The sequence below is a fragment of the Balaenoptera physalus genome (genome assembly GCF_965194825.1).
Source record: "Balaenoptera physalus genome assembly, chromosome: 1".
NCBI lineage: Eukaryota > Metazoa > Chordata > Mammalia > Artiodactyla > Balaenopteridae > Balaenoptera > Balaenoptera physalus.
In genome coordinates this window covers 111,301,745-111,329,346 of record NC_138882.1, presented here as the reverse complement: position 1 = coordinate 111,329,346, position 27,602 = coordinate 111,301,745, and the positions used below count along the sequence as shown (strand labels likewise).

General features: G+C 32.6%; 1 protein-coding gene across 5 annotated transcripts in view; it reads left to right on the top strand.

Moving 5' to 3' along the window:
- Positions 1-27,602, top strand: part of PTBP2 (polypyrimidine tract binding protein 2) — an 80,498-nt gene that overhangs the window by 4,843 nt on the left and 48,053 nt on the right. For all 5 annotated transcript variants that reach the window (XM_082477589.1, XM_082477586.1, XM_082477585.1 and 2 more), the window contains exon 3: positions 16,790-16,865. In XM_082477589.1, coding sequence (XP_082333715.1) covers positions 16,790-16,865 — 76 coding nt within the window. The remainder of the gene's footprint in view (positions 1-16,789; positions 16,866-27,602) is intronic.

Here is a 27,602-nt window from a genome sequence, read left to right as displayed (position 1 = left end):
TCGTGTAACCCAAGGTCACGATGATTTTCTCCTCTGTTTTCTGATAGAAGTTTTATAGTTTTTACTTTTGCATTTAAGTCTTTTTGAGTTAATTTTTTTAAATATGGTGCAATGTATGAATCAAGGATTTTTGGGTTTCGATACGGACATTCAATTTTTCTAGCAACATTCGTTGAAAAGACTATTTTTTTCATTGAACTGGCTTTGCACCTGTATCAAAAATCAATTATGTATGTATGTATGATTCTATTTCTGTACTGTATTCTTGTCCATTGACCCATTTTTGTCTACCTAGTAGCCAAAAACGTGCTGTCTTAATTACTGTAGTTTTATATTAAATCTTGAAATCAGGTAGAACTTTGTTCTTTTTCAAAGTTGTTTTGGCTCTTCTGGGTCCTTAACATTTTCCTATGAGTCAGTTTCTACAAAAAGGCCTGCTGGGATTTAATTGAAATTAACTTGAATCAGTAGAGCAATTTGGGGAAAATTAACATCTTAATGTTGAGGTTTCTCATCCATGAACACAATTTATCTTTCCATTTACTTAGGTCTTTCATTTCTTTCAGCAGTGTTTTAGTTTTCGCTGTATAGATTTTGTATTTTTTTGGTCAGATTTATCCTTATTTTGTGTTTGGTGCTATTTTAAGTAATATTTTAAAAAATCAAATGTCCATTTGTTATTAATATATAGAAATACAGATTATTTATGCCCATTGCTCTTGTATTCAGCACCTTTGCCAAACTCATTAGATCGAACAGCTATTTGGTAGACGCTGTCAGATTTTATATATACACTGTTCATCATATTTTTTATCTGGATGCCTTTTGTTTTTCTTGCCTATGGCATCTAGTACAATATTTAAATGATGAGAGCAGGCCTTCTTACTTTTTTCCTGATAATAGGGTAAATACCCTAAATGATATATTTTTTCCTTAAGTGTTTGGTACAGTTCACTAGTGAAGCTGTGTGGGCCTGGTGTTTTCTTTGTGGGAAGGTTTTAAACTACACATTCAATTTATTGAATAAATATAGGACTATTCACATTATTTATTCTGGAGTGAGCTTTGGTAATTTTGTTTTCATAGAATTAGTCTGTTTTCATCAAAGTTGCTGAACTTATTTGCATAGGGTTGTTTGTTGTATTACATTTTTATATTTTTAGTATCTGTAGAATCTATAGTGATGTTGCCTCTCTCATTCCTGGTATTGATAATTAGTGTCTTCTCTTTTCCCTATCAGTCTGGCTAAAGATTTATTGATTTTATTAATATAAAACAAATCAGCTTTTGGTTGCATTGAGTTTTCTCTTTCCCATTTTATTGATTTCTGCTGTTTTAATGTTTTTCTGCTTTGTATTTAGTTTGCTCTCTTCTTTCTTAACATTGAAGTTGATGTAGTTGACATATCTTTTCTAATACAGAGAGGTTTAATGCAGTGTATTTTCTTACAAATGTTGCTTCCATGGCATCCCTCAAATTTTGACATTTATACTTCTTTTCATTCAGTTCAAAATATATTCCAATATGTTTTTTTATTTCTTTGACCCATGGGTTATTGAGAAGTATGTTATTTAATTTCCAAGTATTTGGAATTTTCCATGTATTTTTCTGTTATTCTAATTTAATTCCATTGTGCTTAGAGAACATATTTTGTAAGACTTGAATCTTTGTAATTATTTTATTGTTTTATGGTTCAAATATATATCCTGTTAGTTTTAAGTGCATTTGATAAGGATGTGCATTCTGTTATTGTTGGGTGATGTGTTCTATACATGTCAATTAGGTCATGTTTATTGGTAGTGTTGCTCAAGTGATCTGCCTTTCCTGATTTTTTATTGTTCTGTCACTTATTGAGAAAACGATATTGAAATCTCCGATATTGTGTATTCGTTTGTTTTTTCTTGCAGTTCTCCCAGTTTTTGCTTTATGTTTTTGAAGTTATAATTAGTACATAAACGTTCAGGATTACTATGTCCTCTTGATTCATTGATCCGTTTATTATTATGCAGTGACCTTTTTTATCCCCAGTAATCTTCTTTGCTTTAAAATTTAAAATTTTAAAAAATTTCTTTGCTTTCTTTTTTTTGAATTTCTTTGCTTTACTTTTTGTGATATTAATACAGCCATCTTGGCTTTCTTTTGAATACAGTTTACATGGTATATCTTTTTCCATTATTTTACTTTCAGACTATTTGTATCCTTAGATTTTAAAGTGTATTTCTTGTAGACGGCATAAAATAGAGACTTGATTTTTAAATCCTGTGTTACACCCTCTTCTTTTGGTTGTTGAAACCCTTCACATTCAATGTTGTTATATTAATATGGTTAGTTTTAAAAGTACCACTTTGTTGTTTGTTTTCCATTTGTCCCTTGTGTTCTTCGTTCCCTTTTTTTTTCCTGCTTTCTTTTGGATTGAGTAATTTTTTTAATTCCGTTTTATCTCTTTAGCTGATAAGCTTATAGCTGTTTTGTTATGTTGATAGCTGTTTTAGGATTTATAGCATACATCTTTAATTTATCACAGTCTTAACTCAAGTAGTATTTATGCTACTTTACATATACTATGTGAATACTTCTCCCCCTTTGGCCTGTGTACTATTATAACATTTTATTTCTATGTGTTATAAATTCTATATGGCATTCTTTTTATTTGTTTAAACAGCCATTTATCTTTTTAAAAGATTTAAACAACAAGAAAAATAATCTTCTACTTTACCCTTAACATAGTTATGCACATGCATTGAATACTCAGGGTGGATTCTCTGCAGATTTCCAGAGTTCTCTCCGTGCAACTGTCTTTGGAACTCTGCCATACAAACTCTAGTTGCTTTGGTCTCCTTGGATTCTTACCTCTTTCTTAAGTCTCAGGGAGTTTTCCAAGTTCGACCTGGTTTCCTTATCTGAGCTGTGCCTTGACCTGGGCTTTTTCTCAAGTGAGTAAGCTGGGACGATTATGGCCTTACTCCATGGTTGTTTTCTGACTCTCGGGGATCATTGTTCATCATTGTCTGATGTCCAGTGGTCTTGAAAAACATTGTTCTATGTATTATGTGTGATTTTCTTTTTCTTTTATTTTTTTTCTCAGTTGGGCAAACTGGCCCATGTTATACCTTCTTGGCCAAAAGTAGAAGTTCACTTTTTTAAAAAAAAATTACATAATATCTCTGCAGTAATAGGTTTATCTTATTCTTTGTTCTATGGATGCACCACAGTGTAGTTGCTTGACATACCACAATTTAGTTCCACATTGATGAACATTTTGGTTTGATCCCCTTTGCAGTTAAAAACTAAGCATACTAAAAATAGAAGTAAAAATGCAGTGTCAAATGAAATTTACAGTTAAAAAGTTTGTTAAAACCACAATGCCACAAGTTTCCATACTCATTTGTTTTCTACAGTTGTGTATGGGAGTGCCTGTTTTTCTACACCCTTACCAATCCTGGGTTTTAATAAAAATTTAGAATATTAGCTAATTTCACGGTAAAAAAAAGTTTTGTAATTTGTATTTTGAAATGGGTGAGATTTTTAAAATTTGGCTATTTCTGTGAACTGCCTCTTTGTATATGTGATCTATTTCAATGATTATCTTTTTTGTTATAACTCTGTATAAAAAGAAAATTGATTCATATGCATCATAGGTACTTTTTCTTACAGTTTATTACTTTTTTACCTCATGCAGTTTTGGGCATCTAGGTGTGTTTGAATTGTGAAGCAGTATAATTTAATTTTTTTGTCTCTTTGATACTTAAACATTTTTAATTTCAGTTTCTTTAAAATTGAGATTATAAATTCTGAAGATTAAAAGTGATCATGCATAAAAAGTATTTTCCATGAATTAGGTCCTTTGTTAATGTTAACCAATTTATACTACATAAAGAATATCCAATTTTTATAGCTTTAGGGTATGTTGAAATTTCATTTTTCTTTATCCTTATAAATGTGCTGTAGACTTACTCAGTTCTCAGTGATTTTAGACTCCTTTCTATTTGGTCAGGTCAGTGAGACTGTACAACAAGAAAGGAAATTTGTGAATTTTTAACATGAAGTTTGTTGCATTTGTTTAAAATGTCTTTTTATGTTCTTTGTAATTTGTTTCAGAGGCTTCATTTCTGTACTCTTAACCATTTTGCCTTTGAAATCCTTGCAGAATAATGGGCCCAAGTAGTTAGCTTTTTTCAAGTTAAATTTCACTAGAATTTTGAAAGCACTTGTTGTAAATTGCTGAATGCACAGTTTTAAGTTGTGATATGGCTATTTTATTCATCATCATTGGCTTTCCTAGAAAATTACAGTAAAATAATGCTAAAGAAAACTTTTTTGGTAGTAGTTGAACGTAACTGACTTATAACAGGTTAACAAAAACTGTGTTGTTTGGGTTTTTAGATTTTGAGTTTTCTTAAAATGTTACATAATGCTTGCTAGGGTATTTGTATTAGAATTTCAAATTAGAGACATTAGTGTGTCTACTAAATGACAGCACTGTGTTAAAGACTGGTGATTCAAAGACATTAAGAATAGAATATATGCGTCTTGAGGGCAGGGACCTTTTTTGTTTTATTGTTTCTGTGTTATCAGTAGTGCCTGTTAAATAGTACATACTCAGTATATATTTAATGACTATTGAAGGGTCTCTGGCTTCAACATGCTCATAATCTCATGAGCCACTTATCAGTAAAAAGGTAAATATTAATTTTATTGCACAACATTCTTCCTTCTTTCTGGAGATCCAAAAGACCTGTATCTTCTAGAACCTCATCTAGAAGAAATAAATATACAAGGTTTAAGCAAATGCTCTGTGGCTACGTTAGGGAAGATTGGTTGGTAGAATCAGAGTAGATTTCATGAAATCAGTGGATTGTGACCTGTATATTGTAAATGTTTGGGAGCAGAAGTGAGCAATATATGTTGAGGGGAAGACATGGCCAAAGTTTTGTCAATAGGCTTGCACAAATTCATAGCCATTGAACAATTTAGCTGAATGATATGGATTTTACTGCAAAGGGTTTGTGTAATATATGGGAGGGAGAGAAAAAATAGAATGGCCGAAAGGTTGGAGAAAATTTAAAAGTATTTCATGTGGTAGGTAGTATTCCATATATCTGTAAGCTTCCATACATGAAAGTAGCTCATTATTCTGTTATCTTTAGAATGTGGAGACTGAGCTGCAAAATAGTTGGCTTTGGTACTGTATGGAGCACCATGAATTAGAATATAGTTGTTAACTATTCTAATCTCTTAACTTGGTCCATTTGTGTCCCTAAACTGTAATAGCTTTCTTAATTTAGTTTCAGACATACTTCATTAAGGGTTAAGGTGGTTAGGTAATATTTTTACTTTAAAATTAATAACATATAACAGTTATGAAAGGTATGTGTTTTTGAGCAATGATTCATCTTATAACTGTTGTGGTGAATTTTAAACATTAAAAAAAGACACAGTAGTATCATGAAGCATTATTTATATGTCCTTCAGTCCCAACAATCATCAACGAACAACCCATTGCTAAAACTTAGGATATCCACACTCTACTTTTCTCCTCCTGTATTATTTTGAGAAAAATTCCAGGTTACTTGTTTCATCCATAAATGTTTTGGTGTGTCTCTTTAAAAGATAGGGTCAGTTCTCCCTTTCTTTCTGTTTTAAAGAAATACAATCACAGTACTGTTAGTGTACCCCCCCCCAAAAAAATAGCAACAATTGCTTAATGTTCTCAAGTGCCAGATTTGTGTTAAGATTTCTGTTTGTCTCATGAAAGTCATAATATTTTTACAGAGTTCATTTTTCATGGTGGGGAGGGATCAGGATCAAATAAGATCAACACATTCAATAAATTGACATGCCTTTTAAATTTCTTTCAATTTAGAAATTCTCCTTTTGTCACTGTGAGGTTTTTCATAATTACATTTTATTTTTGAAGAAAACTGGTTGTTGGTCTTACAGAGTTGTCCATAGTTTGCATATACTGATTGTATTCTGATGTTATAATTATTATGTTGTCCATATATGTCAATTGGTAGATGGATCTACAGACCATCAGGTTCTCTTTCTGTTTTTAGTAATATTTTATAAGTGGTGATATGTTTTTCCATTAGAAGATATATGATACCTGATTTTTTTTTGCATATGTCTGTGATGTTTTTTCCAAGAACATTCTTTGTAATAACTTTTTCTTCAATTTGTTTATGCTCAGCATAGTTTGCTCAATAAACATTTCTTTGTCAGTATTCTTAAAGGATATGTACAAAGAAGTATATCTTGAAAGTCCAATTAAATTTTCTGTAGTAGAAATATAGTATTAAAATTGAACATAAATTGGCATTACTGATGGTGGACAAGAAATTTTTTTTCAATGAAGGGCTTGTCAGATTAAAAGCACGTGATTTAGAATTAACAGACTAGAGTTGGCCTCTAACATTGAACAAGGTAACCTCTGAGTTTCAGTTTTACAACTTTTAAAATGGGTTTAACAGGACCTACCTCAGAAGTTATGTTGAAGATTGAATAATATGTAAAAGATTTAGCCCAGAATGGCAGTAAGTGTTCAAATGATGGTGATGCTTGGTATTGTAGTTCTTTAATCTGTAAATCCTATTTAGAAGGAGCACTTTATTAGAAGTCAACTTTGAAGTTTTTATTTTTTGTCACTGATTTCTAGGAGTTTTTATATATTGTGGGTACTAAAGCTTTGTTAGTTATATATGGTACAGATAAACTCCTTCCTGTCTGTGGCTTGTTTTTTTTTGCATTGATGAGTAGAATAGGAAATTTTAACATTAAATTTACATTTTAGTTTTAAGAAATCTTAAACTCAAGGTTTTATACTATATAGTCTTCTGGATTTTATTTTGAAAATTTTTAAATTTTGATTTTCACATTTAGGGCCTCAGTTTACCTGTAATTTAATTTTTGTGTAGTGTGTTGTAAATGGTTAACAAATCTGGTACAAACTCAGTTGAATGGTTCATGTTTTTCCTACTGATCTGCAATGTTAGTTGTCAGGTTTCCATATATGTGTGAAACTTTCCCTGGGCTATCTCTTCTGTTTCATTGTCTATTACTGTCTTACTACCCAAATGTCTTAATTTAATGTGGCATCACAGTAAGTCTTGGAATCTTGGAGAGTGAATTTTGCAACTTCAGAATTGTCTTGGCATTTTCTTCACTGTATATATATTTTTAAGATCAGTTGGCTAAGTTCCATGAAGACTTTCCAGGTTTGGGTTATACTTGTACTAAATTTATAAGTTAATTAGAGAGTGTTGTATTTGTGTTATCAAAAAAATAAGATGGCAGAGCTGGAGAGAACAGTGATATTTCTTTGAAGAATTTTCCCCTTCTCCATACTGTTTTAATTATAAAAGACATGCTTAATGCAGAAACTTAATGCTTTAGGCAAAAAGGAAAATAAATTAAATCATTGATAATTTTACCAAAGCTAATCAGCATTGTATGTACTTCCCATCGTTTTCCCTACATGTTAGAAGGATTTTTAAAAGCTTATGTGTAGGCATGCGGAAAGAGAGATGCTTCTTTGACAGTTTGATTTCTTCCAAAGTTATTGATTTATTCAGTACTTTTCTATTTCTCAGAATTTTATAGCATTTTTTAATTCTCCTTTTTTTAATTTTCATTAACATTACACATTCCTATTTTATCCTTTTTCTTTATTTTTCTTATCAGAGACCTTATTTTACTGGTCTTTTCAAAGTACCAGCTTTTGTTAATTTTTTTGGTTTGTTTCATGATTCACTAATTTGTTTTTGTCTTTTTCTGCCCACACTAGATCTGTTTTACTGTATTATTATTTTTTGTCCGCTTTAAATTACATCACTAACATGTTTATTTTCTTGTTTAAAAATGCATTCAAGATGAAGAAAGATCAATTGATAGTTTGGGCAGAAAGCTTTGACTTTGAGAGTTCCCTTTTTTTTTTTTTAAGATTGATGTGTAATTGATGTAAAAACATTATGTTATTTTCAGGTGCACAACATGGTTTGATGTATGTATATATTGCAAAATGATTACCAGAGTAAGTTAATTAACATCCATCACCACACATAGTTAAATTATTTTCCTTGTGATGGCAACTTTCAAATATACAGTATTGTTAACTATATTAGCATGCGGTACATTATACCATCAGGAGTCATTTATGTCATAACTCCAAGTTTGTACCTTTTGACCACCACCTTCACTAATTCCTAACCCCCTCGGTCCCCCCCCCCCCAAAAGGCCTGACTGTGCTTCTGTATACCACTGTTCTCTGTATCTGTGAGTTCAGTGTTTTGGGTTTTTGTTTGTTTTTTTAAGAATTTACATATAAATGAGATCATATGGTGTTTGTCTTTCTCTTACTTGTTTCACTTAGCCTAATGACCTCATTTACATGTTGTTGCAAATGGTAGGATTTTCTTCTGTTTATAGCTGAATAGTATTTCATTGTATAGATTAACCACATTTTTTTCATGCATTGATGGAGACCTAGGTAGTTTCCATGTCTTGACTTGTAAATAGTGGTACAATGAATACAGGGTGCAGATATCTTTTATAGATAGTGATTTTATTTCTTTCGGGGAAATACTCAGGTGGTATTGTTGGATCATACAGTTGTACTTTCTAAAATTTTTTGAGGAACCTCCATACTGTTTTCCTTAGTGCGTACACCAATTTACATTCCCATCATCAGTGCACAAGTCTTCCTTTTTCTCCACATCCTCGACAGTGCTTGTTATTTCTTATCTTTTTGATAATATCCATTCTAACAGGTGTGAGGTGATATCTCATTGTGGTTTTGATTGGCATTTCCCTGATGATTAGTGATGTTGAGCACCTTCTCATGTTCCTGTTGGTTGTTCGTGTGTCTTTGGAAGAATGTCTATTTGTGTCTTCTGCTCATTCTTTAATCATACTGTTCATTTTTTCTGAGTAGTATGAGTTCTTTATTTTTGATACTAATTTTCTATATATGATTTGTAAATATTTTCTCCCATTCAGTAGGTTGCCTTTTCATCTTGTTGATGGGTTCCTTCACTCTACAGAAGCTAAAAGTTTGATATAGTCCAAATTTATTTTTGCTTTTGGTGTCTTTGCTTTTGGTATCAAAGCCAAAAAGTCATTGCTAAAACTGATGCCAAGGGGCTTAGTTATACTAAATCCTTAGTTTGATAAGGATTGCATTGAATCTGTAGATTGTTTTGGGTAGTGTGGACATTTTAACAGTATTCTTCCAGTCCATGAGCATGGAATATCTTTCCACTTATTTGTGTCTTCTTCAATGTGTTTCATCAACGTGTTATATCTTTTTCACTTTTTTAAGCTTTGTGAAAGCTTCAAGGTATACAAAAGTAGGGTGAATGGTATAATAATATATTTTCTTTGTCTTCCTGTGGGAGAATATTAAAGCAAATCTCAATGATTATTTTATATCATTCCTAAATACTTCAATGTGTATCTCTAATAGATAATAATCTCTTAAAGATGACATTTGCATCATCACACCTAATAAAATTTTAAACAAGTTTTTCCTTTTTTATTGAAGTATAGTTGACATACAATATTATGTTAGTTTCAGGTGTATAACATAATGATTCAAAATTTACATACATTACAGATTGATCACCATAACCATCTGTCACTGTAAAAAATTGTAATATTATTAATTATACTCCCCAAGCTGTACATTACATCCCAGTAACTTATTTATTTTATAACTGGAAGTTTGTATCACTTAATCCCCTTCACTTATTTTGCCCAATCCCACCCCATCACTAAAATAATTTCTTAATATCATCTAATGTCTAACAGTAGTCAAAATTTCCCAGTCACTTTAAAGAAGTCTTTCATATTTTCTTTTTGAATCAGGGATCAAGGAAAGTCAACATGTTGATTTGGTTCTTTTAAGTCTATTTATAAGTCAGTTTTCCTTCTCCATCCCTCTTTCTTGATTTTTTTTGTTAGAGAAACTGGGTCATCTATTCTGTACAATTTTCAGAAAAATATAATTTTGCTGATTATACCTCCATGTTGTCATTTTGTGTGTTTCTCATGTCTTGTATTTCCTGTGTACTTGTAGTTAGATGAGGCTTGATCAGATTCAGATTCAGGCTTGATCAGATTCAGGTTTAATTTTTAGCAAGAATATTTTATAAATGTATATATCCGTAATTTCTAATGTATCACACCAGGAGGAACATGTCTAGTTACCTCTTTGTGATGTTTTATCAGTAGGTTCAGTACTGACAGTTATCAGTAGGTTCAGGTGTCCTCAGCTTGATGCATCCAGTATAGAGTGCTCTATCATCCTTTCACCTAGTGGGCTTTAGTAGCTAATAATTAAGTAATTTCATTGGGTATTGCAAAAATGGTGATATTATTTTTTTTCTCTTGTATATATTTTAAAATATTTTTCTGTTCGGAAGATCTTTTTTCATCAAATATTTGGTCATACTGAAACACCCTTATTTAAAAAAAGCAGGGTAGATTTTCAGTTAAAAAATTTTTCCTCATGAGCTGGTAACTCCAGTAACTCCAATGTAATGTGAGTTCTTTAGCGTTGATGTTAGGTCGTTGTGAAGGCAAGGATTTTTATGTTTATTCCAGTCTTATTGCAATGATCATTCCTTTAAAAATGTTTAAATTTTCTCATCTTGGGCCAGCAGCAGCTCATAATACTGGTAATTTTGATACTTAACCTAAAGTATCATTTCTTTCTCCAAAACTTCAATTAGCCATTTCTTTAAAAAGAATGGTCCTTTGGTGAGACCGGGTCCTTGGAGACCACAGTAATGTGGGTGCAGAGGTGCCAGTTGCTTTTAGGTTGTTATTGTTTCAAGATGTTTTCAATTCACAAAGCTAACAAAATTTTTTTGAGACATATATTTGAACTCATTTATTTACAATTCGTATGTAATTTTACAGTTTTTCCTCTTCCAGTTTTTTGTTTGTATCTCTTGTATGTTGTAAACTCTTGCTTGCTAATGTTAACATAATTGCATATATACTAGTTTCTTTAAAAAGCAACATCTGTGTTAACATTAACATTGTAATACAGTTTTAAGATGTTTGCAGTTATTTTTGTCCTTAAAGTGTATTTCGCAAAGAATGTATAGTATAATCACAGAATTTTAAAATCTATTGAGATAATTCTGTGTGCAGTTCTACCACCAAGCTAATAGTTAGGTTTTTTTGTTACATTTTGGTTTTCATTTTTAGGCAATATTTTTCATGTTGAATAAATTTTCCAAAGTCAAAACTACAAAACAAGCTGCATTCATAGATGTCTAGTCTTTCACTTCTGTCTACTCTACTTTGTTTTTTCTATCTCCTTATAGGTATCTGTTTTCACTAGTTTTTGGTTTATTCTTTTATTTAATAGAAGTAAGTGTGAATTTCTTTTTACGTGCTCACTCCCACCACCTTAGAGAAAAGGTAGCACAGAATACACAGGGTTTAATATCTTACCTTTTTTACTTAATGAGAAATACACTCTGGAAATCATTCCGTGGCTATATATGGAAAATCTTCTCATTTCTTTATACCACTGTATAGAAAGTATGCAAGTACCTCAGTTCCCCATAGCCATAGTATAGTATATTGTCAAATGCTTGGGGTTTTGCCAGTCTGAGAGGTGAAATGGCATCTAAATCTAGTATTAATTTGAATTTGTTTTTACTGTGAGCAAGATGAAACAACTTTTCTGTTTAAGGATAATTTCCATTTCGTGTGTGCTGAAAACTAATCTTATCTCTTGCCTATTTTTTTATGAGTAACTGGTCTTTCTTTCTAAATTTTCATAGGAATCTGTATTTGAAGTTTAAATTCTCTCTTTGGCTCAGGTTTTTAGGAACAGTTTCAAAATTTTATCTGAATAAACTATAATTGGATTTTGTTCTATTTTTCTTTTCTCTCTTAATTTCATTAAAATGTTTATTGTGTTTGACCAGATATTATGATCTGTACGATTTCTTCTCTATGGAACTTACTGAGGTATTCATTACATAGTATGTGATTCACTTTTGTGACTTACATACTCATATATAAACATAAAAATATTTTCTTCTGAAAAATGTAAAAGTCTTATCTGTTGCGTTTGTCTCTAATTCATCAGAAAAAAATTTAATTCATTTATTGTACGAGGTGGGGATCCAATTTCATTTTTCTTGTCTTTTTTACTCTTATACAGATAGCCTGTTAAAATATGCAGTGTCATTTTTTTTTCACATTACAGATGTATATATTTTAGGGTAAAGGCTAAGCCACTATAACAAAATGGAAATGCAGAACATAGTGGTGTAAATAACCTAGAAGCTGATTTTTAATAAGTGAAAGTCCTGCAGTTGTAAGAAAATGGTATCAGTATGCTCCATGAGGTTATTCACTGGGCTAAGTTTTTTTCATCTGGTTGCTTCAGTTTTTCCCTGAGCTTTTATTCTTGTCTGCATGACCTAATGATACATAATTATGCTTTTTTTTGTTTTCCTTACCTAATTCTCATCCAAAGTTTGTCTATTCTGTTGTCTTGTTTTCAAAAAATCAAATTTTGGTTTTATTGAGCCTCTTCAGTGTGTTATTATATGTATTTTATATTTTTATTGGTTGTATGAGTTTGTGCTTTCACAGCTTTTAGCAGGTAGGTAGCACTCAGTCCACCTCCTTTGTAGCACCTTTGTGTTCGTGGAGGCCAGAAATACATGAGTGAGAACCTTTCTTTCTCTCTGAGAATCTAATTTTCCTCAGGAACTTGATATTCACATCGTTGTCACATGTGTTTCTGTCATGATTCTCTCTTCTCCAGAGGAGAAAGTTGTTGGGCTAGTCTCAGTCCTGAAACCTGTCAGAGCCCAAGGACTGTGATAAGATGTTATCTCTGTTTTTCAAATGAGGAAGTTAAGGTTTAGAACAGGTAAGTAATTTACCAGTGACATAGTAGGTGGAAGCTGAACTACAGAATCCTTTTTCTTAATGCCATATGGCATAGTTGTCATAGAAACAAAGAGAACTAGGTTAATTCATCACATCAATCGACTAAAGAAGAAAAATCATATGATATCACTAGATGAGGAAAAAACATTTGACAGAATTCAGCACCCATTCATGATAAAAATTCTCACTATACTAGAACAGAGGGGAACTTCCTCAACTTGACAAAGAATATCTACCAAAAAACCCTACAGCTAACATCATATTAATGGTGAGAAACTCAACACTTTCTCATGAAGATCAAGTGCAAGGCAAGGATGTCCCTTCTCACCACTTCTTTTCAACATCCTCCTGGAATTCCTTGCTGATGCAGTAAGGCAAAAAAGGAAATTAAAGGTATACAGATTGAGAAGGAAGGTATAAAACTTGTTGGCAGATGACAAGATAGTCTATGTACAACATCCAAAAGAATTGACTAAAAATTTCATGGAACTGATAAGTAGTTATTGCAGGATTGCAGGGTACAAGGTTAATATATTAATAGGAAAGTCGATGGTTTTCCTATATACCAATGGTGAGCAAGTGCAATTTGAAATTAAAAATAAAATACAGTTTACATTAACACCCCCAAAATTGAAAATCTTAAGTATAAATCTAACAAAATATATATAAGATCTACATGAGGAAAACTACAAAACTTTGATAAATGAAACCAAAGAACCAAGTAAGTGTGGATAGATATTCCACGTTCATGGATAGGAAGACTCAGTATTGTCAAGATGTCAGTTCTTCTGAAATTGATATATAGATTCAGTGCAATCCCAATCAAAATTCCAGCAAGTAGTTATATGGATGTCAACAAACTGATTCTGAAATTTATATGGGGAAGCAAAAGACCCAGATAGCCAACAGTATTGAAGGAGAATAGCAAAGTTGGAGGACTGATGCTACTCAACTTCAAGATTTAGTATGACGCTACAGTGATCGTGACAGTGTGGTTTTGGTGAAAGAACAGACAGGTTGATCAGTGAAACAGAATAGAGAGCCCAGAATAGAGCCCCCCCCCCATAAGTATAGTCAACTTATTTTTGACAAAGGAGCAAAGGTAGTCTCTCCAACAAGTGCTACTGGAACAACTGAACATACATGTACAGAAGAATGAATTGAGACACAGATGCTACACTTTTCACAAAAATTAACTCAAAATGGATCATAGACCTAAATATAAAATGCAGAACTATAAAACTCTTAGAAGATAAGGTAAGAGAAGATCTAGATGAGTTGGGTATAAAGATGTATTTTTAGGTACCACACCAAAGACATAATCCATGAAAAAAATAATTGATAAGCTGGACTTTTGCAAAAGATACATGTGATAAAGGGCTGTTATCCAAAATATACAAAAAACTTTTAAACTCAGCAATAAGAAAACAACTCGATTAGGAAATAGACCAAAGAACTTAACAGACATCTCACCACAGAAGATATACAGATAGCAAATAAGTATATGAAAAGATACTTCATATCATATGTCATTAAGGAAATGCAAACTGAAATAACAGTGAAATACTGTTACACTGTCAGAATAGCCAAAGTCTGGAACACTAGAAACCATAAATGCTGGCAAGGATGTGGAGTGTCAGGAATTCTCATACATTCCTGGTGGGAATGCAAAATTATATAGTCACTTTGGAAAACAGTTTGGCTGTTCTTACAAAACTGACCATACTCGTACCGTACGATCCAGCAACTCCTTGGTATTTATTCAAAGGAGTTGAAAACTTACGTATACACCGAAACCTGCACGTGGCTCTTAATAGCAGCTTTATTCATAATAGCCAAAACATGGAAGCAACCAAGATGTCCTTCAGTAGGTGAATGGATTAATAAACTGTGGTACGTCCCAACAATGGGGTATTTATCAGCAGTAAAACAAAATGAGTTATCAAGCCATGAAAAGGCATGAGGGGTACATGGTACCATAAATGCACATTACTAAATGAAAGAAGCCAATTGAGAATGGTACATACTATGTGATTCCAGCTATATTCTGAAAAAGGCAAAACTGAGGAGACAACAAACAAGATCAGGGGTTGGGAGGAGTTTGGATGAATAGGCAGAGCACAGAGGATTTTTAAGGTAGTGAAGATACTGTGTATGATGTTATAATGACGGATATGTCATTACACATTTGTCCAGACCCTTAGGTATTAAAATGTACAGTATTAAACCCTTAGGTAAACTGAACTTTGGGTGATTATGATGTGTCAAAATAGGTTCATCCTTGGTGATAAATGTACCAGTCTGGTGGAGGATGTTGATAATGGGGGAGGCTATGCATCTTTGGTGGCAGGGGGTATATGGGAAATCTCTTCCTTCTCAATTTTATTTTAAACCTAAAAGTGTTCGAAAAAATTAAAAAAAAAACAACTAGGAAACATTTTTGTTGTTGATAGTGAACCAGTAATGGATGTCAGCAGTTCTTAAACTTCAGCATGCTTCAGAAGCATCTGAAAGGCTTGTTAAAACTCAGGTTGTTGGATCCTGTCTCCATTGTTCTGTTCATTACGTCTAGGATGGATCTGAGAACATATGTTGCTAAGGAAATTTCCAGGTCTAATGCTGCTCTAGGGACCACACTTTAAGGATCTCTAAAGTATCTAATTCTATATATCATATCATGTCCTTATAAAACAATGCCATGATGAATCTTCCATACTTTGATTAAAAAATTAAATATGATGTAAATATGGTATTAATGTGACTTGATACTATGTTTTTATTTTCCTCATGCTTGTATTTCTGTGAACTTGATGCTAACAAGTAGAAAGCTTTTAAAAAAGGGGATGACATATAAATATTTGTTCATCACTGTGATACTTATTATAATACAGCTTATTAAAGTATGAGTTTAACACAAATTAACATAAATTTTATGGTTAAGTCGGATTGTTTTGGACTTTCTAAATTGCTTTGGTAAATTATCTCCTTTGTACATTTTCGTCCACTTTGGTGGTTGCATTCAACTTTGTCCTGATTGTCTAAATCAGCTAGTGTTGATTTAGTTATTAAATATTAATTACCCATGTATGTAAGTATACACATACTTAAAATATGCAAAACAGTTGACTTAGCTTTTTTAAATATTAGTCTGGTCACACATACTTTTGTATGTACACACATTTTTAAAATAGTTGAAACAACATTGGTTGGTTTGAACAACTGTGCAGTTCTGGAAACATACGATTTATAACCTTTTCTTTAAAGGATTTAAAGACATGATTCAACCTCTTTATATTGGCAGAAGGAAATTTCTCATTCCATAGATTTTTGCCTTTGTTTACAGTGTTCTAGCCATTGGAATATATACCTAATTGTTTAATTTTAATGATTATGAAAATGAATTGTCCAGCTCATGTAAATGAGTTGTCCAGCTCACCAGTGTGAAGTTCTCATTTTCTAAAGACCTGAGTTATCTGGATGAGTAAAGGGCTGTGAGGCTGAAGGATTCACAGAGTGTCTGTGAGAAAGTCCAGCTGCTGTGGCATTAGTTTGTTTATTTAAAAAAATGATGTAGTTCTCCAAGGCTTCTGATTATGAAACCTAATCAGTTTTCCTATTTATTGTCTGTTGGACTTGGGTGAATGGAAGGAAGGAAACACTGTTGGCTTTGTGGAAAAGGAAGAGATGGATAGGAGAGTGGAGTTAACTTATTATTTTAGGGATTAAGTTTTTTATTCTCAGTAGTGTAACACCTGACATTTGATTTTCAGTGACACTGTTTGAAAAGTTACCAGATAAGTGACAGACTTTCAGATTAATATTTTTAAATGTAAAGGGGTCTTATGCTAATTTGTTCTTGTTTTAACAGAGAGGATCTGACGAACTACTCTCAGGCAGTGTTCTCAGTAGTCCAAACTCTAACATGAGCAGCATGGTGGTTACAGGTAAGTGTTAACTCTCTTAACAGTCTCATTATTTGACATTTTGCAGAGCAGAATGTTAAAACAAAAGTTTAGTGTGTTTTACCAGAATAGCCTTTATTTTTAAATACTCTGTGTTGAAACAGTTTAGAGAAATTTTACTATAGTATGTATGTGTCAAGTGTAAAAACCTGAAGTGGGTGATTTGTGGGCAAGTAACTAAATCTGATTGCTTTTTTTTTTAAATCACAAAAATGTAACCTTTTTTTCTTTCATGTTACAAGTTTCCTCACTGTCACTCCTTTTGTACTTTTGTGCTTAGCTTTTATTGTGTCATAAAATATTTTTATTTTAAGTATTTTTTCTTTATCCCACAAATCCTAAAGCCCAAACTGTAAAAAAAAAAAAAAATACCATAAGATTCAGTTGCATAGCTGTTTTTTTTATGTGCTTTAAATCTTTTTTCTGTGTGGTAACAGTATTTTTAACTCAAATAATTGAACAAACAGGCTCAAATGTCTGTATCTCTGCTTTGCCAGTTTCATGTTTTTTGAAGTAGTACATTTAATGATTGATAATGGAAATGTTTTTTAAATTAATATGTAGGGCTATGACAGAGTACTGGTAGCAGCCTCTCCTTCTTTCCATCTTTCCCCAAAATCAAAAACTACAAAACTGAATAAAATATATGGGACACCTGTTGTCTGGAATTGATGAGTAAATAGTACAAGATAATGAAACCTGAGATAAGGGAAACATATGAAGTGAGTCTCATGAATACTTTGGCTTTTCTGCTTTGGGGTACCCTACTGTTGTAGCATATGGAGGTGGAGCTGAAGTAAAGCATGGAGGTCTCACTGTGCTGAAGAGACTAAGATTGGAATTCAAAGCTGCTGAGACATTTGGGATTTATGGAGAAGGATCCTGAAAAAGGAACTTGTCCAGGGGTTTGGGCATAGGTTGGAGGGCAGAATTTGGTGTGGGGATTCTTACTTAATTCAGAATTTTGAATAATGGCTGGGCTGCATATATGCAGGTTGAGACTCTCCTGGTCTATCAGAAATGACCAACTGTGGGTCAGAGCTAGAATGGTGATTCCATAGGTTGTGCAGTGCTCTGAGACATTGGAGTTCTGGGTAGTTAGAATGCGTATGTCTTGCAGATTACTTCAGACATTCTGTTTAGACTGCAAAAAGCTCAGGCCTTAAGAGAAAGGATCATACACTATAGTAAGTGACAGCCGTAAGACTAAGTTAAGAAACTCTGATAGTCCAGCCTGACAAGACATGAAGGAGTCACCAGTAATTGAATTGCCTGCCTAAATAAAACAACGTGCCCTAAGGAAGACAACATGATTCAGTCTTCCCACAGCTATCATCCACAATATCCTGCATACCATCAAATTTTACGAATCTTGTGAAGAAGCATTCAATAAGAATAGACCTCAAAATGACCTTGATATTGGAATTAGCAGACAAGGACTATAAATATTTTTAAAGCTATAAAAGAAAATATTGAAATAATGAACATGGAAGAATGTGTTGAGAAAAGAACTATAAAGAAAGCATATAGAAATGCTCTAATTGAAAAATACAAAATTTGGAATGAAAAATTCACTGGTTGAGACTAACAGCAGTTTGAAGACAACTGAAGAAAGGTTAATGAACTTGAATACAGATTGATAGAAATTACTCAGTCTTCCAGAGAGAGTAAAAGTATATCTTTGGGGCGATCAAGCAGTCTAACATATGTGTAATTGCAGTTTCAGAGAGGGAGTAAAGAGAATGGTACCAAATATTTATGTAATTGAAGCAGTAATAGTTGAAAACTTCTAAAATTTGAAGAAAACTGTCAGGTAGGATAAGTAAAAAACATACCAAGGCACACAATAATCAAAATATTGAAAACTAATAATAAAGAGAAAATCTTATAAGCAAGCAAGAAAAAGATATCTCACGGGAGACTAACATTAAAAGAAAAAAAAAAGTTCTTTAGGCTGAATGGAATAGCACTAGACAAAAACTTGGATTTGCAGGAGATAACAAGGAGTACCAGGATTGGTAAATAAATGTGTGAAAATTAAAAAAATCTATCTCTTTTACTCCTTTAAACGTCTTTGAAAGACTGTTTAGGTATACAGAAACCCTTTTAATTATGTGGTTCATTCTGTACATAGATGTTTATATGACAGTGATTAGCACAAAGTGAATATAAATGGAATTTTACAGTTTAAGGTTTTATATTTTACATGAAGTGATAGAGTATTAACTCTTACGTAAGAATATACTGGTAAATTAAGGTTGCATATTGAAACAATGTCTTTAAAAAGGTAGAAAGACATATTCAAAAGCAAATAGAAAGTTGGAGGGCTGACTCCTGCTTTTCAAAGTTACTGTAAACCTTACACTAACCAAAACAAAGTCGTATTAGCATAAAGAAAGATAAATAGATCAATGGAACAGAATAGAGAGTCTGGAAATAAAGCCACACAGTTATGGACAGCTGGTTTTTGACAAAGGCACAAAGGCAATTCAGTGGAGGAAAAAAATAGATTTTTCAGCAAAGAATTCTGTAACAATAGGCTATCCATATGCTACCAACAACAGCAGCAACAAGCTATCGATACTTGGATCTATACTTCATACAAAAATGAGCTCCAAATGGACTTTGATGTAAATGTAGAACCTAAAAATTATAAGACTTCTAGAAGAAAGCATAGTAGAAAATCTTTGTGACCTTGGGTTATGCAGAGATTTCTTTAACGGGGTCATAGATTGACCCCAAAAGCACAATCTATGAAAGAACAAATGGGACTTCATTAGTTTTAAAAACTTACATTATTCAAAAGACATTGTTAAGAGAATGAAAACATAAGCCATAGAGCGGCAGACATCTTTACAAAGATGGCTGATATATATACATATATATATATAGCTGATAAAGGATTTTTATCCGGAATATATATAAATTCAGACTACGTATATAAACTCTAAAACTCAACAATAATGCAGCAAACAACCCAATTTGATAAATTGGCAAAAGTAATTGAATTGGTCAGCAAAAAAAATATACAGATGGCAAGTAAGCACATGAAAAAGATGTTCAGCATCATTTGTTGTTAGAGAAATGCAAAGTGAGATAACATTACACATCTCTGCAACAGCTAAAATTTAAAAGATTGATCATACTAAGTGTTGGAAAGGATGTGGGGGAACTGTAACACTCATATACTGTTGATGGGAAAGTAAAATTATAGAACTACTTTGGAAAACAATTTAGCTAAACATTTACTGTATGATCCAGCTATTTGTTTCCTAGGTGCTTACCCAAGGAAAATGAAAGCATATACTCATTAAAACTCTCATATGAATGTTCATAGTAGCTTTATTCGTAATATCTAAAATCCAGAACAACCCAAGTGTCCATCAGCAGATGAATATATAAAAAGATAGCTCTTTTGGTATTGAATTCCATTGCATACAGTGAAAGACTGCTTGGCCATATAGAGTGACCTATATTACATGCAGCAGCAGGGATAAATCTCTTAAATAATTATGCTCTGTGAAAGACAGGGGAAAAAAAGAGTATGTCCGGTATGAGTCTATTTATATAAAATTTTAGGAGATGCATATTAAGGCAAATAGGTGGTTGCTTGGAATTTAGAGGTGGGTAGAGCAAGGGAGAGGGTTGTAAAGGGCATAAGGAAATTTGAGGGTGATGGATATGTATATTCCCTTATGCTGAAGGTTTCACAGATGTAAATATATGTCAAAACTTGTTAGATTATAACTTCATAGGCAGCTTATTTTATGTGAATTGTACCTCAAAAAGATTATTTAAAAAGAAAAGTCTATAGAGGAATTAAAATGGAATACTATCAAATATAGCAAGAGAAGAACAACAAAACACTGGACAGTTAGAAAATAAAGAGACATAGATGTTAAACCCAGTCATAAACGTAAATGTAAATTGGTTAAACTAACATAGTTTAGTGCAGTAACCACTAGTTTTGTGAGACTGTGGAGCATGTGGAATGTGACTACTCCTAATTGAGATGTAAATGGGTGTGTGTGTCGTTCAAAGACGTACCAAAAAAATAACGCAAAATAATCTCATTTTTAAAAATACTGATTTAAATGTTGATATGGTAATATTTCAGATATATTGGGTTAAAATATATTATTAAAATTAATTTATTGGCAACTATATGCCAATAATGTGGACAACCTGGAAGAAATGGACAAATTCTTAGAAAAAGTACAACCTTCTGAGACTGAACCAGGAAGAAATAGAAAATATAAACAGACTAGTCATAAGCACTGAAATTGAAACTGTGATTAAAAATCTTCCAACACACAGAAGTCCAGGACCAGATGGCTTCACAGGTGAATTTTATCAAACATTTAGAAAAGAGCTAACACCCATCCTTCTCAAACTCTTCCAAAAAATTGCAGAGGAAGGAACACTCCCAAACTCATTCTGTGAGGCCACCATCACCCTGATACCAAAACCAGACAAAGATACTACAAAAAAAGATTACAGACCAATGTAACTGATGAACATAGATGCAAAAATCCTCAACAAAATACTAGCAGATAGAATCCAACAACACATTAAAAGGATCATACACCATGATCAAGTGGGATTTATGCCAGGGATGCAGGGATTCTTCAATATACGCAAATCAATCAATGTGATAAACCATATTACCAAATTGAAGGAGAAAAACCATATGATCATCTCAATAGATGCAGAAAAAGCTTTTGACAAAATTCAACACCATTTATGGTAAAAACTCTCCAGAAAGTTGGCATAGAGGGAACCTAATATAATAAAGGCCATATACCACAAATCCACAGCAAACATCATTCTCAATGGTGAAAAACTGAAAGCGTTTCCTCTAAGATCAGGAACAAGACAAGGATGTCCACTTTCTCCACTATTATTCAACATAGTTTTGGAAGTTCCAGCCACGACAATCAGAGAAGAAAAAGAAACAAAAGGAATCCTAATTGGAAAAGAAGAAGTAAAGCTGTCACTGTTTGCGGATGACATGATACTATACATAGAGAATCCTAAAGATGCCACCAGAAGACTACTAGAGCTAATCAATGAATTTGGTAAAGTTGCAGGATACAAAATTAAAGCACAGAAATCTCTTGCATTCCTATGCACTAACAAAGAAACGTCAGAAAGAGAAATGAAGGAAACAATCCCATTCACCATTGTAACAAAAAGAATAACATACCTAGGAATAAACCTATCTAAGGAGGTAAAAGACCTGTACTTAGAAAACTATAAGACACTGATGAAAGAAATCAAAGATGACAAACAGATGGAGAGATATACCATGTTCTTGGATTAGAAGAATCAATATTGTGAAAATGACTGTACTGCCCAAAGCAATCTACAGATTCAATGCAATCCCTATCAAATTACCAATGGCATTTTTTACAGAACTAGAACAAAAAATCTTAAAATTTCTATGGAGACACAGAAGACCCTGAATAGCCAAAGGAGTCTTGAGGGAACAAAAGGGAGCTGGAGGAATCAGACTCCCTGACTTCAGACTAGACTACAAAGCTACAATAATCAAGACAATATGGTACTGGCACAAAAACAGAAATACAGATCAATGGAACAAGATAGAAAGCCCAGAGATAAACCCACACACCTATGGTCAGCTAATCTATGACAAAGGAGGCAAGGATATACAGTGGAGAAAAGAGAGCCTCTTCAATAAGTGGTGCTGGGAAAACTGGACAGCTGCATGTAAAAGAATGAAATTAGAACACTCCCTAACACCATACACAAAAAAATAAACTCAAAATGGATTAGAGACCTAAATGTAAGGCGGGATGCTATAAAACTCTTAGAGGAAAACATAGGAAGAACACTCTTTGACATAAATCAAAGCAAGATCTTCTTTGATCCACCTCCTAGAGTAATGGAAATAAAAACCAGAATAAACAAATGGGACCTAATGAAACTTAAAAGCTTTTGCAAAGCAAAGGAAACTACAAACAAGATGAAAAGACAACCCTCAGAATGGGAGAAAATATTTGCAAATGAATCAATGGACAAAGAATTAATCTCCGAAATATGTGAACAGCTTAAGCAGCTCAATATTAGAAAAACAAACAACCCAATCAAAAAATGGACAGAAGACCTAAATAGACATTTCTCCAAAGACGATATACAGATGGCCAAGAGGCACATGAAAAGCTGCTCAGCATCACTAATTATTAGAGAAATGCAAATCAAAGCTACAGTGAGGTATCACCTCACACCAGTTAGAATGGGCATCATCAGAAAATCTACAAACAACAAATGCTGGAGAGGGTGTGGAGAAAAGGGTATCCTCTTGCACTGTTGGTGGGAATGTAAATTGATACAACCACTATGGAGAACAGTATGGAGGTTTCTTAAAAAACTAAAAACAGAATTACCGTATGACCCAGCAATCCCACTACTGGGCGTATATCCAGAGAAAACCATAATTCAGAAAGACACATGCACTGCAGTATTCACTGCAGCACTATTTTACAATACCAGGTCATGGAAGCAACCTAAATGCCCATCGACAGACGAATGGATAAAGAAGTTGTGGTACATATATATAATGGTATGTTACTCAGCCATAAAAAGGAACGAAATTGGATCATTTGTAGAGACGTGGATGGATCTAGAGACTGTCATGCAGAGTGAAGTAAGTCAGGAAGCGAGAAACAAATATCGTATATTAACGCATTTGCAGGGCAGAAATAGAGACACAGATGTAGAGAACAAATGTATGGACAACAAGGGGAGAAAGTGGTGGAGTGGTGGTGGTGGGATGAATTGGGAGATTGGGATTGACATGTATACACTAATATGTATAAAATAGATAACTAATAAGAACCTGAAATTCAAAATTTCAAAAAAAATAAATTTCACTCCCTTTTACTTTTTGATGTGTTTACTAGAATACTTAAAATTTATGTGGCTTGTAGTATGTTTCTTCTGGACATTCGTAGTCTAAGAAGTCCAATTAAAACGCAAAGAATATCATACTGGATTAAAAAGTAAGACCTAACTACGCTGTCTACTGCTGTAGTCAGGTTGAAGTATACAGAGACACAAGTTGAAAGTAAAAGGGATGGAAAATAATATTTCATGCAAACAGTAAGCACAAGAAAGTTGATGTGATCGTATTAACATCAGATGAAGTAGAATTCAAGACAAGGAGTATTATCGGGTATAAAAAGGCATATTTCTTAGGGTCGAAAGAGTCAATATATTGGAAAATATAACATTCCTTTATTTGTATATTAGTAATAACAGTTTCAAAGTACATTTTAAAAAATGACAAAATTAAAAGAGAAGCAGTGAAGTCTACAATTTTAAATTTACAATTGGCTATTTTCATATTCCTCATAGTAATCAATAGGACAAATTGATCTTAAAAAAACAATGCGTAGAGGATTTGAACAATGCTGTCAGCTTGGCTTAACTCACATTTACAAGATATCCAATAACTGCAGAATAGCCTTTTAAATGTACATAGGATATTCAACATGATGTTAAAATAACTTAAAATAAATTTCAAATGATTGAAGCTCATATAGTACCTGATTGTAGTGGGATTTACAGAAATCTAGGAAATTACCAAGTATTTAGAAATTTACACAATTCTGAAAAGCACATGAATCACAGAAGATATAAAGGGCATATTTTTGAATGAAAATACATCATATTTTAATCATACTTCAAATGAAAATACATCTATATTTTCTTGGAATATAGAAGAAAATATAGAAATATTTTCCCCACACGAAGTGCATGGGGGGAAAATAGTTCTATGCCTATATTAGTACTTATCTACCTACATTGGAAAATATCTGTCGTAGAAAAAAAGAAAGATTTAAAATTTCTGTCAAGAAAGAAAAAGAAAACATAAATTACCAGAATCAGGAATGAAAGTGGAGATATCACTACAGATCCTACACAGTGTAATAGGACAAAGACAGTATCACAGGCATTGGAAATGCTGATAAATTCAGCAACTTAAGTGAAATAGACTAACTCCTTTATAAATCTAGTGAACCAAAACTGATATAATAGATTACCTCTATATTATAATATTATAAGTATGGATTACCTTTATCTCTATTATCAAAATTGAATTTTTAATAATAAAAATCATCTTTTCACAGAGATTACTCAGGCATAGGTGATTTCACTCGTAGGTGGTTTTCACTTGTAGGTGGTTTTACTCAGGCATGGGCAGTTTCACTGTTGAATTTTATGAAACTTAAAAGTAAGAAATAATAGCCGTCTTTTAACCTTTTTTAGAAAAAGAGAAGGGGGATACTCCCTAATTCACTTTATGAAGCTACCAAAACCAAAATCTAACAAAGATAATATAAGAAATCAGGATTTCACACTAATATTTTTCATTAACATAAATGCAGACATTCTTAACAGGATATTAGCAAATCACTTTCAGCCGTATGTAAAAGGTAATTCATGATGACTAATTGAGGCTTACCTCTTGATTGTAAGGTTTAACAGTGGAAAAGGAATTCAGTGTAATTTATCACAATAGAATAATGGAGGAAAAAAATGATCATGTTAATATAAGCAGAAAAGACATTTGACAAAAATACAGCATCCATTCATGATAAAAAGTTCTCAGAAAACTAATATGTAAAAGAGGAACTTCTACAGGGTAGACAAGGGGCTCTACTAAGAGCCTACAATAAATTTCATTCATAATGGTGAAATATTGAATGTTTTCTTCTTTTTTTTTCCCACTTTAAATTCAATTTTATTAAGGTATAATTTCCATACAGTAAACTGCATCCATTTAAATTGTACAGTCAGATAAGTATTGAAAGATGTATGCACCCATGAAATCACTGACAGTCAAAATATATATCCATCACACATACTAGGTTCCTCATAGCCCTTTGTAGCCATCCCTTCCTGTTTTATCCCCTTCCCAGGCAATCACTGATCTGTTTTTTGTCACTATTAATTAGTTTGAGTTCTCTAGAATTTTGTATAAACAGAACCATGTACTGTGTACTCTTTTGTGTCGTACTGCTTTCACTTCCTTTCCTCTTCACTGCTGAGTAGTGTTTGCATTTTGTTTATTCATTCAGCCATTGATGGACATTTAAGTCATTTCCCTTTGGGGACTATTATGAGTAAAACTGTTAGGAGCAATCATGTTCAAGTCTTTACGTGAACATCCACTGTTACTCCTCTTCAGTAAATGCTGAGGAGTGGAACACCTGTTTTGTATGGTAGGTATATGTTTAATTCTTACGTACATTTAATGCCAAACAGTTTTCAAAAGTGCTTATACCATTTTAACATTCCCACCAGCAGTATATGAGAGTTCCAGTTGCTCAACATCCTCATCTTGGTATTGTCTTTTTAATGTTATCTCTTCTAATGGGTGTGTAAGTAGTACCTCAAGGTTTTAATTTTCGTTTTTATGACTGAGGTTGAGGAACTTTGCTCTTTTTTTCTAATTGATTAATCTAGAGCTTTTGTGTTTCCAGGTAAACTTAAGTAATTACTTAATCAATTTCTTTAAAACAACAGTAACAACAACAAAACCTGCAGGGGTGAATGTTTCCTTCTTAAAATGAGGAATGAAGTAAGGATGTCTGTTTCCACAATTTTTCTAGCTTTTGCTTACATTAAGGCGAGTAAAATAAATAAAAAGCATAAAGATCAGAAGGGAAGAAGTAAAACTGTATTATTCACAGTCAACATGATTTTTAAAAGAGAAAACCCAAAGGAATCTAAATGATTTTAGAATGGTTACAGGATACAATTAACCATACAAAGATAATTTTTTTCTGATATTATTAGCAAAGTTTTGGAAAATGGAATTTAAAAAAATCCGTTTATAGAAACATGAGAAAGACAAAATATCAAAGAATACATTTAACAAAAAATGTGCATGATAACTACATCAATAACTGTAAGGCATGGCAAAGAGAAATTAAAGACCTAAATAAATAGATACACCATGTTCATGAGTAGAAGTCTCAGTGTGTTAAAGATGTCATTTTTCCCCTAATTGGGATGGAATTTATAAATCAGTCAGTCAAGCTGAACAGGCATTTACATTAAAAGTGATGAATTGATCTGAACTATATATGGAAATAAAAAAGGACCTAGACCATTTGAAAAAGAAAAAAAAGAGTTAGAATACTATTTGATTTCAAGAGTGAAGTAATCACAGCAGTTTAGTATTAGCATGATTAGTGTCACAGAACAGTATTTATAAATAAACTCCTACATTTAAGGTCAATTGATTATTTACAAAGGTCCCTTGGTCATTTAATGGTGAAAGGGAAGTATTTTTAACAAGTGGTGTTAGAACAGTTGGATACACATATTAAAAAAAAAAAAATTAGAAACTCAAACCTTACTTCATACCGTACAGAAAAAGATGAATTACATACCTAAACCTAAAATCTAAATATGCAAAGCTTTTAAGAAAAAAATCCTAGAATGTATTCTCAACCTTGGGGTAAATGAAGATTTCTTAGAAAAGGTACAAAAATACAGTAACCATAAAGCATTACTTTACAAACTAGAGTCCATCTAAATGAAAACCTTCTCATCAAACGACATTATTAAGACAGTGAAAAGGCAAGGCACAGGCTGAGAGAAAATATTAATATTCATTCAGATAGCAATACATGTCTGACATATATAAATACTTATATCCAGAGTATGTAAAGAATTCTTCCACGT